This window comes from Carcharodon carcharias, chromosome 17 (genome assembly GCF_017639515.1).
Source record: "Carcharodon carcharias isolate sCarCar2 chromosome 17, sCarCar2.pri, whole genome shotgun sequence".
NCBI classification, from domain to species: domain Eukaryota; kingdom Metazoa; phylum Chordata; class Chondrichthyes; order Lamniformes; family Lamnidae; genus Carcharodon; species Carcharodon carcharias.
The window spans coordinates 113,702,327-113,715,198 of record NC_054483.1 but is presented as its reverse complement, the minus strand read 5'-3'; the positions used below and the strand labels follow the sequence as shown (position 1 = coordinate 113,715,198).

Sequence of the window (12,872 nt, the reverse complement as noted above, 5' to 3'; positions counted from 1 at the left end):
CAGAGAAAGAGAGTCAATGTTTCAGACCTGTGACATTTTGTCACCACACAAATGCTGAAACATTAACTCCCTTTCTCTCTCCACCGAGTAATTTCCAGCATTTTCTGTTCTTTTTTATTATAGATTTCCACATCCGGAGTGCTTTGTTTTGCTTTCGAAAATTCAAGTGATTCAATGTGATTTTCCCGACCATTTACTCAGGTGGTCAGACGCTGCCTTGAAGGTCAAAGAGCAGGCTTCCTCTGAACTAGGAGCACCATCAGAAAGTGACCTTGATTAGCTTGACCCGAGCACCAAAACGCAAATACATTTATCAGCAGTGTCTCAGGTTTGTTACCCACCTACAATGAGGCCTGTGTATCCAACTGTGGGGTCATATGGACATTTCTCTTTTCCCTCAAAGGTCGGTGATAAAGTGAAGTTCTCGATCTCCTTAATTAGCGGGGGAGAGAAAGAATGAAATCAAAGTGGTAAGAACATTTGTGGAAGACGAGCAACGCAGGAGAATACTTTTACCATCAAAGCCAGCAACCACTTGCCCAGAAGACATACTTACAATGTAAGCACAGTGAGGATGAAACGCATACGTCCCACAGGTATATAAATGGGTTCCATTGAATCTTTTCAAAAAGCGGACATAGTTAAAGCAGTCAACCTGAAAAGGGCACAGAGTATTCTACAATCAAATTAAATCTCTATAAAGCATTCATTCAGTCTTCCAACAGCAACAACTTGGGGTTTACATCATGTCCAAAAGCACTTCACAGGAACATTATCAAACTGAAATTACACTGAAAGAATTTGGCACCAAGCCACATAGTATGATAGGCGGCCAAAATCTGAGTCAAAGAGGTCGTTTCTAAGGAACACCTTAAAGGAAGAAACAGAGGCAGGAAAGCCTACGGCGAGAATTCCAGAGTTTAGGGCCCAGGTAGCTGAAGGCATGGGCACCAATGGTGATGCGATTAAAATCAGAGATGGTTAAGAGGCCAGAATTGGGGGGGAGGGGCAGAGCTCAGAGGGTTGTAGGGCTTTAGGAGGTAAGAGACGCATGATCTTGAAGGGATTTGTAAACGAGGATGAGAATTTTAAAATCAAGGTGCTACGGAACCAGCAGCCAATGTAGGTCAGCGAGCACAGGGATGATGGGTTAATGGGACTTGGTGCGAGTTGTGCACACAGGCAGCAGAGTTTTGGATGAGTGCAAGAGGTTTAATCAGTTTCCCATACCTTAGTGTAACTCCGTTTCTCTAAACAATCGTTTCTTTTATCTGCCGAGACCTCCCAATAGATCTGTTAACAAAAGAGTATTTAAATACGTTGGTGAAACAAGCTTAAATCCTTGTGAGGCAATAAATTAGAGGCAACAATGGGGGTCTGTACATTATCATTCAATGTCACGGGGTGGGAATGGTTGTGAGCTCAGGGTCAGCTCTGCTTAGTTCCTGATCAGGGACTGGGATTCCGCTGCTTCCACTGTTGTTCAGGAGGCTCTCGAGAATATGGCAGGGGTCACGCTGGGGCAAATGGTGGAGTTTCAGTTGACACGGTGGGAGCCAGAGTGGAAGTTGCTGTTTGGACTCACTGTCTTCGTGTTAAAGAGGCTCTCTCCCACTGACCCCGCAAACTCGAGCAGGCTCAGCACTAAGAAACACCAACCACCAGGTGCCCCTGCTGCAGATTTTCAACCCCAGTACTTTCCCTATCACCTGTTTTACTCCCCGGGTCCCCCCCACCCACACTACCTGCCATCGCTTGTCGTTTTGCCTAATCAGTGGCTCTCAGCACATGCCCCGCTCGCTTTCTGCCCCATATGGTCGATCGCACACTGCTGTGGCTTCCCCTTATGCTCTCATCTCTCCCTCTGCTCGTCCTTGCTTAAGCTTTTCTATTCTTGATGATTACGACAGCCCGATCATCAGTCAGCTGCCCGCAGTGCCAGTCTGGTCCTGAGCACTACCTTCGGCTCAAGGTCCCCGAGTCCCTGAACATACCCCACCCACCCACCACCCTCCCCCCACCCCGCCAACCCCCACCCCCCCAACCCCCACCCGCTCACACCCCTACCCCCACTTGCCAGATTTCGACAGGTGGCGACTGTGATCAGGTGGACCATTGCTCCTCACTCCCTCACTCCTGAAAGCCTCCAACTGCACCTCCTCCTGTCCACCCGAAGCTCAGGACCCCTGTCTCGGTCTAGCCCCTGCTCAAAGAGGGCAGCAGGCCTCGACTGCCCATAATCAGCTGGCCAATCCTGGGCTGGCACTTCTCACCACTTCCAAGGGGTCAGCAACCTCCCACCAGCCCATCACTCGCCAATCACCAGTTGGCCAGGTCGATTGCGGCTCTTCCAATCACCAGTGTGGAGAGAGCTCACCAATCAGTGCACATTATTGTTCTGAGTATTTAAATTGATAAACCTAACGAGTCAGGATTTAACACGGAGGTGGTGCCCCCATCCACCCCATGGAAGCCATGACTGGATTTTACAGTCGTCAGGAAATCAGGTCATGTTACCCTGGAATATCCACAGTTTGAATCAAATGGTTTTTGTTGATAATGTTCAGTGGAATATCACACTCTATATGAAGTGATTGCTGCCATGATAGTCTCACCGAGGTTAAGAAACACTCTCCCAGCTTTAAAGTGCCCTGTATAAATTTACCAACTGTCTAAAGTGTTGGCTTGTCCAGTACTGGTGCCAAAAAGCGTGACATGCTTAGACATGTTGTTTCTATTATCAACATGAACTTGGGAATTTATAATGGTATATATATAAGGACAGAATGTATGGCTTTAAAATTGAGGTTGAGTTCCGTGTGCATGCTTTGGTCCAATTCTCCCTGCTCTCTAACCCTAACGTATCTGAAAGCTACGCTTTGGTCTGCTCTCCCCACACACACACACGCCATCCCCCCAGTGCACCCACCACAAGAGATCAACCGGTAACAATAACTTGTCTTCCCACAATAGATGTCACATTGCAAAATACTGCTTACCCTGTGCAATGCACTGCCTGGTAGGGCAGCAGGAAAGAATTCAATAGTGATTTGCAAAAGGGAAACTGGATCAATGCTTGAAAAGGAAAGAATTTGCAGGGCTATGGGTAGGCAGCAGGTAGAGTGTGACTAATTAGACAGCTCTTTCAAAGAGCCAGCACAGGCACAATGGGCCGAATGGTCTCCTTCAGCACTTTACAATTGTATGATTCTTACCACTTTTGCAGAGCTGTCATTGATGTTGTTTATATTTAGGGCAAAAATGGCTCCTCTTGCACCAACATAAAGGAGCCCCAGTTCCTCTTCAAGCCAAAATGTGGTGTAGTTGTGCACTTTATGACTGAATTGCTTGTAATCAAGTATATCTACAAGAGATAAAAAAATGTGTTTGGAAGATTAATTTTCAGTGCACATTTCAGGAGAAGGTATAACAGTGTAAAGTTTATTCAAAGGTTAACTGAGCATAAAGCTTAGCAGCAATAAAGGCATTACAATGAGAAACAGGAGGAGACGCTATTCAGCCCCTAAAGTCTGTTCCACCATTCTGTTAGATCATAGCTGATCTGTACCTTAACTCCACAGACCCTTAATACAATTGCCTATCAAAAATCTTGCAATCTCAGCTTTGAACCTACATCTAACTGTCGTCCAATAATGCATACCAGGTTCACTTATGGTCAAACAATGTGCCAATCCTCAGTGTGCTGGTTCACATGAATAATCCACACTTGGGGGAAGGTACGAGAGGCAGTAATAGGTCATAAAGTAAATTCACCAATCTCACCAACCTCCCAATGAGCAGGCAGGATTGAAGGAAACTCGAGCTGGAAAATTAGAGTTAGAGTGTTGTATCTTTACTTCCAAAGATCTTACCTTGAAGCAGAGCTTGCCAGTGGGAGTGCAGAACTGCCCTGACATCAGAACAAAGAGTCAATGGTTTGAGCAGCAGAAGGAAGTGATGAAAAATGAGGAAAGAAGATTGGAAAGGTAAAAGCACAGGCTCATATATCGAGGGAGGGAGAAATGGGAGGGAGCGAGAGAGTAACGGCCAATTAAGTACTTGCTGAAGCGTAATCACTGTTGTAATGTAGGAAACATGGCAGCCAATTTGCGCACAGCAAGCTCCCACACACACAGAAAAGTGATAACGACCGGATAATCTGTTCTTGTGATGTTGATTGAGGAGTAAATATTGAGCAGAATACCGGGATAACTCCCCTGCTCGTCTTCAAAATAATGCCATGGAATTTTTTAAATTTACCCAAGCAGCCAGATGGGGCCCTGTTTAACATCTCACGCTTGAAATGTGAACAAGAGCTTAAAATTAATCATGTTTCTGAGTTTATTCTGGTTGCTTTACTTGTTTTTGAAACAAGAGCGAGGGAGTAGAAGGCTCAGCTGGAATAATTGTAGCATTATGTCAAACAGGGAAGAAAATCTGGTGATACTGCTCGCTCAATTAACTGTCAATCAGAAGCTCTTTTCCGATCCTGATACACATTATTGTGAGGTGATGAATGATAATTCCCCAGTTTGTTTTTCAATTCTCCTGTAGTATGTAGGTGAAGATTTCTCATTGCTCGTATATTGGAAAGCACGGGGGAGGATACAATATTTTGCATCTGTTTGACAAATCAACAGCAGCAACCTCCTTCTCACTGTATCCTTTAACTCTTACAGCAAAGAAAACATTACACCAAAACATTAAAGAATTTATAGCACACACAGGCTATTCAGCCTGCTCCTTAACCTTTCCTCATAGTTTAAATGCCTTATGCCTGGAACCATCCCCATTAGGGCCACTGTATCATCTCAAGGATACTAATGTCCTTCCTATGATCGGGTAACTAGGAAGGCACAGTATGTTGGATGGGATCTGAGCAACACCTCACATAGCAGGAAAACAAATTCTGGTTGAGGAGTCACTAAATTGAAAGGCGATGGGAAGAGAGTGAGTTGGTGGGATTAGTTTTGGATTGTACTGGCAAAGAGGTTGCACACATGTGATGGGCCAAATGGACACCCCTCTATGCTGTAATCTGCTACACTTCCACATGGCCACCACCATGGTGAAATACAAGAGCCTGAAGCACATGATATTCTAGCATTCTAGAACATTCTAGCATTCTGCTAAGAAAAGTCTCACATTACCTGTAATGGAGCAAATGAGAGGGGGGATCTGACAGAGGTGGATATAGGAGAGTAGAATAGCAAAGGTTAACCTTGAATAACATGGAATGATCTCTGAGCTGAAGACATTCCACTGGAGGGAAGATGGTCACAGATGTATGACAATTGGCAAAGAACCAGAGAGATGAGATGAGGAGAATTTTCTTTTGATGCATTGAGTGGTTGCAGATGGTACACACTGCAACCACGGTGAATCTGTGGTGGAGATAGTGAATGTTTAAGGTGGTGAATAGGATGCCAATCAAGCGGGCTGCTTTGTCCCAGATGGTGTCAAGGTTCTTTGGCGTTGTGGGAGCTGCACTCATTCAGACAAGTGGACTTGCAATCTTGACTTGTGCCTTGGAGATGGTGATCAGGAATGTCTGGAAGGATGGTTGAAGCAGATTCAATTGTAACTTTCAAACGGGAACAGAGTAAACGCTTGAAGTGGAAAGATTTACAGGGTGAAAAGAGCAGCGGACCATAGGACTAATTGTTCCAAAGAACCATCACTGGCCCAAAGGGCTGAATGGCCTCCTTCTGTGATTCTATGACCGGGGAGTGGAAGCAAAAACTCTGCAGTCACTCAAGACGCAGCTAGCTGCTCTGACAGAAATATGTGGAATAGGTGAGCAATATGGGCTGAATGGCCTCCCTCATTCTCTTCATTAACAAACACGCCTTCTGTTCTTACTCCATTAGACGTAGTTTGACTTAAACATGTGGCCCACCTCGAATTTTTTCCACAACATCAAGTACAACTCTTGTGCCTCAACAATAAGCTAAATTTGGGGAAAAAAATTAAGGATAAAGATGAAAACAGCTGAAAGTCTTTAGTTCAGCTTCAATGCTTGTGACATTATAAAACAACAGCTGCCTTAACAGGGGGAGTTAGATACATGTATGAGGGAGGAAGCTATAGAAGAAAATGCTGATAGGGTTAGATACAGAGGGTTGGGAGGAAACTCACATGGAACATAAACATCGGCGTGGACTTATTGGGCTAAGTGGCCTTTTTTGTGCTTTAAGTTTGATGTAATTCTGGGTATAAACTGAAGATTGCATCAGCCTTCGGAAAGAGAAAGCTAAGATAATGGGTAAAGGTCCATTGTCTGACTCAGAAAGAGCTTTGCCGCTCATCTTTCAAATCCATTTGTGGGACATGGGCTTCACTGGCTAGGCCAGCATTATTGCCCATCTCGAACTCGAGAAGGTGGCGGTGAGCTGCCTTCTTGAACCGCTGCAGTCCCTGTGGTGTTGGTACATCCAAAGTGCTGTTAGGTAGGGAGTTCCAGAATTTTGACCCAGCGATGGTTAAGGAACGGCGATATGTTTCCAAGTCAGGACAGTGTTTGATTTGGAGGGGAACTTCCAGTTGGTGGTGTTTCCATGTATCTGCTGCCCTTGTCCTTCTAGGTGGTAGAGGTCATGGGTTTGGAAGATGCTGTCGAAGGAGCCTTGCTGAGCTGCTACAGTGCATCTTGTAGATGGTACATAGTGCCGCCATGGTGTGTCAGTGATGGAGATAGTGAATGTTTAAAGTGGTGAATAGGGTGCCAATCAAGTGGGTTGCTTTGTCCCAGATGGCGTTGAGGCTCTTGAGTGTTGTGGGAGCTGCACTCATCCAGGCAAGTGGAGAATATTCCATCACAATACTGACTTGTGCCTTGTAGATGGTGGACAGGCTCTGGGTAGTCAGGAGGTGAGTTTCTCTCTGCAGAATTCCCAGCCTCTGACCTGCTTTTGCAGACACAGTGGTTATTTGGCTAGTCTATTTCAGTTTCTGGTCAATGGTAACCCCAACTATGTTGATAGAGGGGGATTTAGTGATGGTAATGCTATTGAAGGTCGAGGGGAGATGTTTAGATTCTCTCTTGTTGGAGATGGTCATTGCCTGGCACTCTTGTAGTGCGAATGTTACTTGCCACTTATCAGCCCAAGACTGAATATTGTCCAGGTCCCATTGCTTACGGACATGGACTGCTTCAGTATCTGAGCCGCCACCAATGGTGCTGAACATTGTGCAATCATTGCGAACATCCCTACCGCTGACCTAATGATGGAAGGTCATTGATGAAGCAGCTGAAGATAGTTCAGCTTAGCACACTCCCTGAGAAACTCCTGTAGCGATGCCCAGGGACTGAGATGATTGACCTCAAACAATCGGAATCATCTTTGTGCTAGGAATGACTCCAGCCAGTGGAGAGTTTTTCCCCCTGATTCTCATTGACTCCAGTTTTGCTAGGGCTCCTTGATTCCATGTTTGGTCAAGTGCTGTCTTGATGTCAAGGGCAGTCACTCTCACCTCACCTCAGGGGTTCAGCGCTTTTGTCCATCTTTGAACCAAGTCTGTAATGAGGTCAGGAGCTGAGTGGCCCTGGCGGTACCCAAACTGGGTATCAGTGAGCAGTTTATTGCTAAGCAAGTGCCGTTTGATAGCACTGTCGATGACACTTTTCTGATGATCGTGAGTAGACTGATGGGACGATAAATGGCCGGGTTGGATTTGTCCTGCTTTTTGTGTACAACATACCTGGGCAATTTTCCACATTGCCAGTCGATGCCAGTGTTGTAGCTGCACTGGAACAGCTTGGATAGGAGCACAGCTGGTTCTGGAGCACAAGTCTTCACAGTACTTTTGCCAGAATACTATCAAGGTCCATAGCCTTTGCACTATCCAGTGCCTTCAGCAATTTCTTGATATCACGTGGAGTGAATCGAATTGGCTGAAGACTGGCATCTGTGATGTTGGGGACCTTTGGAGGAGGCAGAGATGGATCATCCACTCGGCACTTCTGGCTGAAAATTGTTGCAAATTTTTCAGCCTTATCTTTTGGACTCAAGTGCTGGGCTCCCCCATCATTGAGAATGGGCATATTTGTGGAGCCTCCTTCTCCTGTTAGTTGTTTAATTGTCCAAAGCCATTCAAGACTGGAAGCGGTAGGACTGCAGAGCTTAGATTTGACCCATTGGTTGTGGATTGCTTAGCTCTGTCTATCACTTGCTGCTTCTGCTGTTTGGCATGCAAGTAGCTCTGTGTTGTAGCTTCACCAGGTTGACACCTCATTTTAAAATGCCTGGTGCTGGTCCTGGCATACCCTCTGCGACAGGTAAACTGGCGAGGATGAGGTCAAGTAGATTCTTCCCTCTTGTTGGTTCTCCCACACCTGCTGAAGGCCCAGTCCAGCAGCTATATAGGACTCAGCCAGCTCAGTCAGTATTGGTGCTACTGAGTCACTCTTGCTGATGGACATTGGAGTCCCCCACCCAGAGTACAGTGTACTCTTGCCACCATGTGGTTCATCCAATTGGTGATCAACATAGAGGCGTACTGATTCATCAGCTGAGGTGGGTGCAGTCGATAGTAACCAGCTGGAGGTCGCCCATGTTTGACCTGATGCCATGAGACTCCATGGGGTCTGCAGTTTATAGTGAGGGCTCCCAGAGAAACTCCCTCCTGACTGTATACCATTGTGCCACCACCTCTGCTGGGTCTGTCCTGCTGGGGGGGGGGGGCGCTGGGGGGCAGTGGGCATTGCCTGTTAGGTATGATTCAATAAGTATGACTATGTCAGGCTGTTGCTTGACTAGTCTGTGAGACAGCTCTCACAATTTTGGCACAAGCTCCCAGATGTTAGTAAGGAGGACTTTGCAGAGTCGACAGGGCTGGTTTTGCCGCTGTCATTTCCACTGTCTAGGTTGATGCCAGGCAGTCCGCCCAGTTTCATTCCTTTTAGACTTCGTGGTGGTTTGATACAACAGAGTGGCTTGCTAGGCTACTCAAAGCATTAACACATTGTTTTCCCTTTTGACGTGCCGGTGTTGCTGCATAATCCCATCATCTTCTGTCCTCAGTTTTAACGCAACATTTCACCGCTATTAGTTTTATCATGAACAATTGCAATCTGCAAATCTCAAACTGTGTCTCGCTTTGAGCTGTCCATTTCCTTCCTGTTACACCTGTCACACAGATGGGAGATCTTCATTCAAACTGCATGGTCTGGCTGCGCTGGGAACTCCGGCCCCCAAGATAAAACAGAACATTACACAGCCTCTTAATGAGGATCGGAAGGAATTCCAAAATTGCTTGCTAAGCGACAGTGCACAAGGAATAACTGTCCCTTCCCCGGTCAGCTTCACGCAGTTCCAGGGCATAAACTGTAACGAGACCATTGGCAATGCTACGTTATGAAGTTTGTGGTAAATCGCTTCTTTTTACTATTTACAACCCGTGGACTCCATTATTTAGCAATCAGTGCAAATACAGTATTAAAACATAGTGTTGCTATCAGTATTTTTCCAACAGCGATTTCAGCTCTTTCATATATATTAAAAAATCTATAATACATGAAACGTCTTGCTACTGTTTTGTGCTTCTTAAAGGAGGCTGTTAAAATGAGCAATTGGAGCACTCTCTCATTTTCAGCATCCACTCATCCACATTAAACACTCCCAGGTTGATTATAGCACAGGTTCGGTTGGAGGGTCAAGATTTTTTTATTCTGTCCCTACAATGATAACATTGTCCAATCTTCAGAAGAGCACTGTCTGTTCCATTTTTCAGAGTGAGGCTGCCAATGAGACAAATCCTCCAGGAGCTGGGTGGACCCCTGCCCATTTCATACTGATCCCATTGGTCTGTACTGGATTTCATCACAGGTCTGAGTGACACAAGGGCTGCTCACCAACCATTGCCAGGGCACTGGCACATTTGGCTTTCCATTTGTATTGCTGCTTCTATTTTGATGCTGCTTTTCCACACCTCTACTCAATCATTGTTGGCCGCTTGCAGTTCAGTAACCCTGTAATGGAGAGAACCTGGAAGGTAGAGATCAGGAGTGTGGAAACGTCAAATGGGGAAATTCATTGTCACCTTGTCCACAGAGACCATTTTTCAGCTCAATCTTCTACCAAGATGACGTATGAATTTGCCAATCCACTTATTTTAGTTCCCACATTTGTGTGATTGGAGGGATCATAGCAGCCAATTTGCACACAGCAAGCTCACACAAAGAGCATTGAGAGCAGAACATCTGATTTCAGTGATGTTGGTTCAAGGATAAATATTGACCAGCCCACCAGGTCACCCCTGCTCTTCTTCGAAATAGTGGGATCTTTTATGTCTACCAGAGCAGGTAGACAGGGTCTTGGTTTAATATCCCATCCAAAAGGTGGCATCCCCAAGCACTATATTGTGTGCTTAAATCACCAGAGAAGGATTTGAACCAGCAACTCTCTAACTCAGAGCCTACAGTGCTTTCAACTGAGTCAAAGGTTGACACCTCATTTTGACCTTAGGATGTGGTAAGAGAGCAAGATGCTGTGAGGGATCGTGCACAATGTTTCCACAATGCCACAATTACTGCCTTCAGACACTCCTTTGCTGATGGTTAGAGGTTAACAAACAGTAAGCATCTGCTGTCTACCAGGTAATGTCTCTCTCAATGTTACATAAATTGAACATTCTATTTCATCCACTGTAATTTACTCAAACTGCAAAATTAAGAAAAAAGGCCTTCCCTTATTAAAAACTGAAAATGCTTTTTGAGAAAATGTTTGCCTTTCTGCTGGGGACCCTGATGCATTTACCAGATTTTCCTGCAGTGGCGAGATGAGCGATGGTAAATTTCACATGCCAATTTCACCATCGATAACTCACTCCAAACGTTTGTTCATTTCTAATTTACAATACTCTGCAGCAAACATAGCAAATCAGAAACAGTGCAGCGGAATTCACAACATAAGAACATAAGATTAATTAAGCCCCTTGAGCCTGCTCCACCATGACTGATCTTCTTGTGTTTCGATTTCCACATTCCCAACTAACCCCGATAACCTTTGATTCCCTTGCCTATCTAGAATCTATCTACCTCTGCCTTAAAAATATTCAATGACCCCGCCTCAACCACCTTCTAAGGCAGAGAGTTCCAAAGTCGTTCAACTCTCTGGGAGAAAAAAATTCTTCTCATCTCTGTCCTAAAAGGGCGACCCCTAATTTTAAAACAGTGCCCCCCTTGCTCTGGACTCACCCACAAAAGGAAACATCCTTTCCATGTCCATCTTGTTAAGGCCATTCAGGATCTTATATACTTCAATCAAATCACCCCTCACTCTTCTAAACTCCAGTGGAAACAAGCCCAGTCTGTCCAACCTTTCCTCATAAGACAACCCACTCATTCCAGGTATCAATCTAGTAAACTCCCTCTGAACCGCCTCCAATGCATTTACACCCTTCCTTAAATAAGGAGACCAAAACCGCACACAGTATTCGAGGTGCGGTCTCACCAGCCACATGGAGTAGTTGAGATGAATGGATTAGATGAATTTAAAGAGGAGCTAGCTAGCTGCGTTATGGAGAAAGGAATAAAGGGGTACGTTGGATAGGGTTAGGTGTAGGAGGAGATTCATGTGCAGCATAACCACCAGCATTGATATGTTAGGCCAAGTGGCCTGTTACTGTGCAGTAAAACTCAATTTAGTTCAGTATAAAACGTTGAAACATTGGAGGCCTCTTTTAGCTTTCAGCCTGGAAGCCCGAGATACACTTGTCTTCTGCAGGTTCAAATTAACCTTCCCACATCTTTTAACCACAGTAACCACTTCATCATTTTAGAGCAGAGACCACCCCACTGCCTCCACCACCAGCTGCAAGATTATTGATACAAGCTCAAACATTAACAGTTGTCAAGCATTAGACGGTTAACTGAAGAGAATGGGAACTAGTAAATATGTGTTCAGCTCATCCCTTTAACGTGGTCATATCCTCTACCATCTAGAAGGACAAGGGCAGCTGATAATTGGGAACACCACTACCTGGAAGTTCCCTCCAAGTCACTCACCATCCTGACTTGGAAATATATCGCCGTCCCTTCACTGTCGTTGGGTCAAAGTCCTGGAACTCCCTCCCTAACAGCACTGTAGATGTACCTACACCGCATGGACTGCAGCGGTTCAAGAAGGCAGCTCACCACCACCTTCTCAAGGACAGTTAGGGATGGGCAATAAATGCTGGCCTAGCCTGCGATGCCCACATCCCATTAATGAATAAAAAAAAGAGGAATTATAGCCTTTATGTAAAACTAGAGCCGAAGGTCATGATTAATAACGTACCAACAACAGGTTGCATTGGAAGTTTTGAAGAGCTGACCTTAGTGAAGGACAGATAATTTCACGTGATCCTTTAATCACAAGGGCTTTTGGTATTCTTAATTCATCCTACAGTCAGTCATGTCCCTAGAAGACATATTTTCATAGATAAAATGCAGTGCTCATGTTTGTACATGATCACAATCACCTTCTGGTCCACACAAATCAGGCTGCAGCCGGGTCACTGCTTACACTATGGTGTGAGTGGCAGCAATATGAAAACTGGCTTAACTGCTGAAAAGTCACCACCTCCATTGATATTAATAGTGGGGGACCTAATTTAGTGACATTCTAATTGTTTTCGGCAAAGGTAAATATTCTCCAACAGTGCAGCGTTCCCATTAGTACTACCCATTAGAATCAGTCTGGAATTTGTGCTTAAGGTCTCTAGAGTGGGACTTGAACCCACAACCTTCTGACTCAGAGATGAGATACGCCACCTAATGAACTATGGCCAAACAAGAAGGAACCAATTATGTATGAGACCACAGAAATGAGCTTTGCACTCTAGAACACTATGGAACCACCTTTTACACAGTATACCACTGTCAAGATAAT

General features: G+C 45.1%; 1 protein-coding gene across 1 annotated transcript in view; it reads right to left on the bottom strand.

Annotated features, from left to right (window-relative positions):
* sema4gb (sema domain, immunoglobulin domain (Ig), transmembrane domain (TM) and short cytoplasmic domain, (semaphorin) 4Gb) overlaps window positions 1–12,872 on the bottom strand; it is a 168,014-nt gene that overhangs the window by 77,823 nt on the left and 77,319 nt on the right. The window contains exons 3-6 of the mRNA XM_041209634.1: window positions 3,216–3,364; window positions 1,231–1,293; window positions 557–655; window positions 342–432 (exon numbers count right to left, since the gene is read on the bottom strand). Of these exons, the coding sequence (XP_041065568.1) occupies window positions 342–432; window positions 557–655; window positions 1,231–1,293; window positions 3,216–3,364 (402 nt within the window). The remainder of the gene's footprint in view (window positions 1–341; window positions 433–556; window positions 656–1,230; window positions 1,294–3,215; window positions 3,365–12,872) is intronic.